The sequence below is a fragment of the Gossypium raimondii genome, chromosome 12 (genome assembly GCF_025698545.1).
Source record: "Gossypium raimondii isolate GPD5lz chromosome 12, ASM2569854v1, whole genome shotgun sequence".
NCBI lineage: Eukaryota > Viridiplantae > Streptophyta > Magnoliopsida > Malvales > Malvaceae > Gossypium > Gossypium raimondii.
In genome coordinates this window covers 47,111,895-47,119,112 of record NC_068576.1, presented here as the reverse complement: position 1 = coordinate 47,119,112, position 7,218 = coordinate 47,111,895, and the positions used below count along the sequence as shown (strand labels likewise).

Below are 7,218 nucleotides of genomic sequence, written 5' to 3'. Positions count from 1 at the left end.
GACGAAAAAAAGGCCTGTTTAAAAAACGGGCCGAGTCTCAGGTAATGCATTTTTAGCCCGGCCCGACCCAAATTCACTAAATGACAAAAAAATTTGTTTTCTTTTGTTTTTTAATATTATTTTCTTATTATTTTCTCCCCATTTTTGCTACCATTTTACTAATATGTTGCTACTATTTTGTTGTTATTGTTTAGATATTGTATAAAACTTATTCTATTGTTAGTTTTGTTATTATTTTAGAGGCATTTGCTTGTTAAGTTGCATTTATCTTAGTGTTATTTAAGTATACATATTTTTTAAAATTTATTTTCAATTTGTTGAGAAATATTTATTTTGATGTTTTTAGTATTTTTGATATTCTATATATTTTTTAAAATTATATAAAAATTAATATGGGCGGACCGGGTTGGACCCAAATTTTAACATTTTTTAAGTTGGGCTTGAACAAATTTAAGCCCATTTTCAGATCAAGCCTAACAAACAGGCCTAAATTTTTAATTGAACCCAGCCCGCCCATACACCTCTAGATAAAACTCATCAAATCACTCCATTATCACTCCATTATGGATAAAGGCCTTTCTTCCCGTTGTATGTTCACCCACAGCCCATCCCATCCCATCCCATTCCATCATCAAAAAATCATCTGCTGTTTTTTTTTTTTGGTTAAATAAAAAAGAAAAAATTGAAAAACCCATAACATAAACCCTTCTCGTGTGAGTAGTGAGTGATTGCGAAGCATTATCTTGAAATGGGTTTCTCAGTTTCAGTCTCTCATGGCCATGGCCTCTCTTCACAACTCTCATCTTCATCATTGCATGCCCAACAGTTGTCTTCTTCATCATCAAAGTCAACTCTATTCGTGGGGTTCCCATTCACTTCCTATGCTTCTACTCTCCACGGTTTGCCTCTCCTCTCCTCAATCTCTATTACTCAATTCATTTACCTCTGCAAACTCTACTCTTTCTTCACTACCTTACAAGTTTTAATCTTTCAGGGAAACAGTGCCGTTCTCAACCTCACCTTGTTGTTTATTCCAAGAGGGTATCCGGTTTAGAGGAGGCCTTGAGAATAAGGAGGTTTGCTATCCTCTTCTCACGCGTTAAAAAAAAGTTGTCGCTTTTCTATACAAGTTTCTTTCGTGGGGTAGCTTTTAATACTATCTACAGTTTTCATTTGGTATTTCTGGATTGAAGTAATTACTTTTTTGTGGAATTGTTGGACGGTATGAAAGTTATTCCTTTGCTCTAACTTACTGTAATTGTCCAAAGGTTTTGTTTAATCATCCATGTATTAGAATCCTATGTTTTCATTCAAGTTGAAATTACGCTGTTGGATGGCTTCATTCTCCTTTGATGCTTTGTTAACCATGGAGACTGGCCAATATGACTTTCGGGGGGAAATTGCAGACATAGGGTTATTTAAGGACTTGTTCAAGTAAAGCAAGTAGCCCATCATACTGCACTTCATTTTTCATTAACAAAATGCATAAAATTTTAGGGACTTCAGATGTCCATCCTATAGTCACCATTGTGTATTTATTGTTTCAGTGTACTAATGTTAGAGCCAGAAATTTGCCCGCCTGCTTCATTCTCTAACTAAGAATAAGGTCTAAGTGCATTATTTTCCACAATAAGGTAATAATTCAAACTGTTTCCTTGTTGTGGGAAACTGAAATTGCTTGATACTGGCATGATTTAGTATATAATTGAAGGGTTCATTTTACTTGGTCGTTTGACTATGAGATTATTCAATCTTATGCAGAGAGCGTGAACTTCAGGGTACGACAAAGTTTAGAAGAAGGCCACCTTTAAGACGTGGGAAGGTGTCACCACGTCTTCCCGTGCCTGATCACATACCAAAGCCTCCTTATTTAAGTTCAAATATATTGCCTGAAATTTCTAGCGAGCATCAGATTCATGATGCTGAAGGCATTGCTCAAATGAGAGCTGCCTGCGAGCTTGCTGCTCGTGTCTTAGACTATGCAGGGACATTAGTTAGGGTGAGATATTACTGTTTTTTCTTTGGTTCAGCTTCCTCCCCACTCCCATTTTTTTAACAGCAGAAGAATCATCTTCTTGTCAAAATTTGCTGTTTATCTGAAGTTTTTAACATTCTTGATTGTTTTAGATATCAGAATTTGCTTACTAATGAATATGCTAACTTATCACCATGATTGATCTCTTTTAAGCACTTAATATTCTTTAAAATCATTTAACTGCTGACTCTATTCAAGTAGATGCACTCATCAACTTTTTTTTTGAAAAATCTTGTCAGCCATCAGTGACAACAGATCAAATTGACAAAGCTGTGCACGAGATGGTAATAGAAGCGGGTGCTTATCCTTCTCCTCTTGGCTATGGTGGGTTTCCTAAGAGTGTATGCACTTCGGTTAATGAGTGCATGTGCCACGGAATACCTGATTCTCGCCAGCTACAGGTTTGGTGCATGGGCCTCATGTTAGTAAAATGTTGCTAAATATTTCATCACTAATGCTTGTCCTTTAACTCTTTGCTGCAGGATGGAGACATAATTAACATAGACGTCACAGTGTACCTAAATGTATGTCCTCAATTAAAACATGTGGTTGATGCTCTTAGGAATCAATCTCATTGTTTGTTTATTTACTTATATTAGCGTACATATGGTCATGAACTTCTTGCCTTCTAGTCAAGTTTCAATATCTTAAGATTAGAAAATTGTGTGGCATATCCTTTGGTTCATAGGGTTATCATGGAGACACATCAAAGACATTTCTCTGTGGAGATGTTAGTGGCCCACTACAGCGCCTTGTAACAGTAAGTTTTACTATGATTTGTTTGAACATAGAGAATTCTAGTTGTTTTTAACTTTACTATTATTTAAATAGTTTGTAGTGTAAAATATGGTCAATTTTAAAGTACAGCTTTTTAACAATATTATTGATGTAATTGACTTATTGGATTCATTCTTGCCTCTTTTGAAGGTAACTGAAGAATGCATGGAGAAAGGTATAGCTGTTTGCAAGGATGGTGCTAGTTTAAAAAAAATAGGAAAAAGAATAAGGTTTTCTCTCTCTACCTTCCCTCTTTATTGTTCTGGGTTTGAAAGGAATAAAGATTTCTCTCTGCACCTAAAATTATATGATAATCTTATCTACAGAATGGCTGATGCATAGTTGCTGGTTAAAGTATGATCACTGATCAAGAGTCATTTGTTAGTGTTAGAATTTATTCAATTACATGAAAAATTTAAACTCCTTATTGCTTAATAAATTTTAAAAGTAAATTAATTGAAGCAAAAGCTTTCAAATGATTAGCACTTTATGGTGTTAATAGTTCTTTGTCTAGGCTCTTTATCCCCAACTTCATAATTATTCAGTGTAAAGAACAAGCTTACTGAGATATAGCTTAGGCTTGCTTCTTGCCTTATGGTTTGGGTAAAGTGACATAATGGTTTACATGTCATAGCTTCAATTCTCTGATTGTATGTGACATATTGAATGGTTTCCTTCCCTGAACCCCTTGTTCATTTTTACTGTATATTCTTAATATCATCACAGTGAGCATGCAGAAAAATATGGTTATGGAGTGGTGGAGCGTTTTGTTGGGCATGGTGTTGGGACTGTTTTTCACTCTGAGCCAATTATATTGCATCACCGTAAGTATTCATCGGATAATAGATCCAAATCTCTCTCTCCCTCCCTCACTTGGGTGGCAGGGTGTGGCAATTTGTATAATATCTGATCCTTTTTCCCTGCAAAACCAACCTTTTCTAAATGTAATTATTAATTATTTGACAGGCAATGAAAGTCCTGGCGTCATGGTTGAAGGTCAAACATTTACCATTGGTGAGCATGCTTCTAACTTTATTTACATGCGTTTTACATAGTCGAGGGCTCTAATTCAAAGTATGCATAGGAGATACTTTGATCAGTGGGTCAAGAAATGCTTTGGTTGGTGGTTTGTTTTGGTTATTTATACGAAAATGGATGAGCAGAGGATGAAACAAGCATCTCTGTTTAGTTTATATGGCATATAACTTGAGAACAATTATTAGTTAGCAACTATACATTACCATACCCTAAAGTACTTGTCTTTGAATATGGCACCCTAAAGCACATATTAAGATTTTAAAGCTATTGATGATAGGGTGAGTGAGCAACCAAGTTATCAGGTGAAGTCTAAAGTTCATTATTTTACTCTTTAACATTTAGATAATGGTTTTTTCTTTGGCATTCTTCACGTCTGTTTTATGTCATGTTCGGGGTTAGTGGCTGCTTCTCTCAACAATGTCGTCTCCAAGGTTTTATATAAGAAATTCCCGAATGTATATTGATGCATTTTGAACTGCAGAACCAATTCTTACACTGGGAGGCATCGAGTGTAACACATGGCCCGACAACTGGACAACCGTGACTTCTGATGGCAGCCCTGCTGCACAGTTTGAACATACCATCTTAATCACTAGAACTGGTGCGGAAATTTTGACAAAATGTTGAGACTCCATTGTATTTGGCACATGCTTTTCTGTATCATGCATATATAGCAAAAGGTGAAGATTGACTCCCTGGAAAGTGACATAATGTAAGCTCGATGGAAAGCAATTCAGACGCCAAAGTAATTGTCTATTAAAACAACTATCGTTTGCCTCAGCATTAACCATCATCCATTGTTCAACAACTTAAGCATGTTAAACGGGTGTTATTCCTATTAGAAATTGCTCCTCCTGGGGTTTATTTTTCTTTATTTTTTTCTTTATTTTTTCATATTACATGAATATATTTATCAATGTTTTGAGACACAACTTGGGGAAAAGAAATTTAGAAATCAGTGTTTGGGTAATCCTTTTTCCCCATGTGGGCTGCTTTGGGGGACGGGGGTTGGGGGAAGAAAAAAAAAGAATGGCCTACATTTTTTTTATCAAGTTCCGTGCACTTGTATATAAAAACCACGTGAATGACATTAAATATATTCCATTTACTTTAACGACCAACATTTATTTGACCAACATTTATATTTTTAACTTTACGTACTAGATATTACAGCTTAAAATCATCTTAAAATATATAGTTTTTCAAGAACCAATAAAATAATACTAAATTATTAAAATTTAAAGACATACAAATATTAATTTATACTCAATTACATACTGTATCATCTCTAATTTAATTTAACTTTTGATAAAAAAAGATATACCTGAGAAAAACATAACTAAAAAATAATAATTTAAAGTTTTTTTAAAAAAACTGATAAAATTATAAAGCACACATCGAGAGAAAAAAACTAAAATCAACCATTAAAAACAAGAATAAAAACACTAGTAAAATATTAAAATTTTAAAAATTATAACCACCATTCGTGATTTTATCAAAAATAAAAAGGAAAGACAAAAATTTCTTACCTAGAAACTAAAAGAAATAACAAAATAGACTGTATAAAAATAAAACAGGATTTGAAAGCAAAGAAATAAAAGACAATTAAATTTTTAAAAAACTAAAATGATTTGACAATTATAAAATAAAACATGTTTGTTTATTTACTAAAATTTTAACTTGTTAAGAGTTAAATTACGTTATAATATATATATATATATATATATATATATAATCAGATTTTATATATTTTTTAAAAATAATTTTTAAAGTTGATGATGTGATATTATATTTTGATGTCTAAAACTATATATTTTAGTATCATTCTAATATAATTTATTTCGGGTGAGATATTTAGATAAAAGATTTTATAAGTTTTATTTATTGGATTTGCTAAAGATAATAACAAATTAGTGTATAACTAAATACATAGAAAAAGGGAGGAAAAAACAAACAATCTTGGATCCTTCATGACTTCATTTGTAATTTTATAAAAAGTTTGTTTCTATTAGTATTAGGTTAATGAAGAATAAGGTAGCATAAGCATCATCTTCCTAGTCTTAGGTTTGGATCAGTTTCAATGGCATCCACCACCTCCCTCAAACCCATCCCTTCCATTAACTTGCCTTCCCAATCTCACAGAGCTTTAGCTTCCAATTTCTCTTATTCAAAGCCTTTTCCCTTCCATGGCCTCAACCTCTCATCGGTCACTGAAACCAGTTCCTTCACCTCATCAAGATCCTCCAACCCCTTCACTACCACTGCCTTCTTCTTCAACAAGTTCAAGCAGGAGGCCGCTCCACATACTCCCAAGCCCAGTAAGCACACTTCCTGATTGTTCTTTTTCTTTTTCAATTTCAAATCTTTATTTGATTGACTTTAACGTTTGGGGTTTCAGCAAAAGTTCAAGAGCTACACGTTTATGAAATGAACGAGAGAGACAGAAGCAGCCCTGCAGTTTTGAAACTAAGCCAAAAACCCGTAAACTCTCTGGGTGATCTGGTTCCTTTCACCAACAAGCTCTACTCTGGAGACTTGCAGAAAAGGGTGGGCATCACGGCTGGACTCTGTGTGCTGATCCAACACGTCCCGGAGAAAAAAGGCGATCGCTATGAAGCCATATACAGCTTCTACTTTGGTGACTACGGCCATTTGTCTGTCCAGGGACCCTATTTAACGTATGAGGATACCTACTTGGCGGTGACGGGAGGATCTGGGATTTTCGAAGGAGCCTACGGACAGGTGAAGTTACATCAGATAGTGTTTCCCATGAAGCTGTACTATACATTCTACTTGAAAGGGATAGGTGATTTGCCAGCTGAGCTTCTAGGGAAGCCAGTGCCACCATCGCCTGCGGTGGAGCCCAGCGCGGCTGCTAAAGCTACGGAGCCCCATGGTAGTATTCCAAATTTTACCAACTGATACATACAGTTCATAATGTTGGAGTTATTGAGCGACCTACTCCTATTATTATGCAGTTAGAATTAGATAAATAAATCTTTCTTCTCCGATGTAATGTTCATTTTGATGAGCTAGCATTAGCGTTGTTGAAGTGTGTGGTTAGATCTAAAGTTGTGTTAATAAAATGTCAATGTCAGCTAAGCTAACTAAACAAGGACATCTGGTTGGTTTGATTTTGGGGTTCATACAGCACCCACATCTGTTTCAGTTAATGTGTACAACAGCCTGTATTTTAGAATGAGTTGGAATGTCACCGATGAGGGAATCTATCCAAAAACATTTACACCTACTTTGATTGCTTTAATTAAATCTTAGTTATGGCATAATTGTGGACAAAGAAATGAAGAATGTCGGGATTGTTCCACTGAAACCACAAAGCAGCCAACAATATGTAAATCAAGGAAAGA

At 34.8% G+C, this 7,218-nt stretch overlaps 2 protein-coding genes across 2 annotated transcripts; both read left to right on the top strand.

Annotated features, from left to right (window-relative positions):
• The first annotated feature begins 614 nt into the window (after nucleotides 1–614).
• On the top strand, nucleotides 615–4,724 carry LOC105764559 (methionine aminopeptidase 1B, chloroplastic). Its single transcript, XM_012583187.2, has 10 exons — nucleotides 615–899; nucleotides 995–1,076; nucleotides 1,762–1,999; nucleotides 2,275–2,436; nucleotides 2,518–2,559; nucleotides 2,724–2,795; nucleotides 2,963–3,042; nucleotides 3,539–3,636; nucleotides 3,779–3,826; nucleotides 4,332–4,724. Exons 1-10 carry the CDS (start codon nucleotides 749–751, stop codon nucleotides 4,475–4,477), a joined length of 1,119 nt encoding a protein of 372 aa, XP_012438641.1. The 5' UTR covers nucleotides 615–748; the 3' UTR covers nucleotides 4,478–4,724.
• Nucleotides 4,725–5,812: 1,088 nt separating this feature from the next.
• On the top strand, nucleotides 5,813–7,100 carry LOC105764558 (allene oxide cyclase, chloroplastic). Its single transcript, XM_012583186.2, has 2 exons — nucleotides 5,813–6,168; nucleotides 6,249–7,100. The coding sequence occupies exons 1-2, from the start codon at nucleotides 5,931–5,933 to the stop codon at nucleotides 6,770–6,772; spliced, it is 762 nt and encodes a 253-aa protein (XP_012438640.1). The 5' UTR covers nucleotides 5,813–5,930; the 3' UTR covers nucleotides 6,773–7,100.
• The last annotated feature ends 118 nt before the right edge of the window (nucleotides 7,101–7,218 follow it).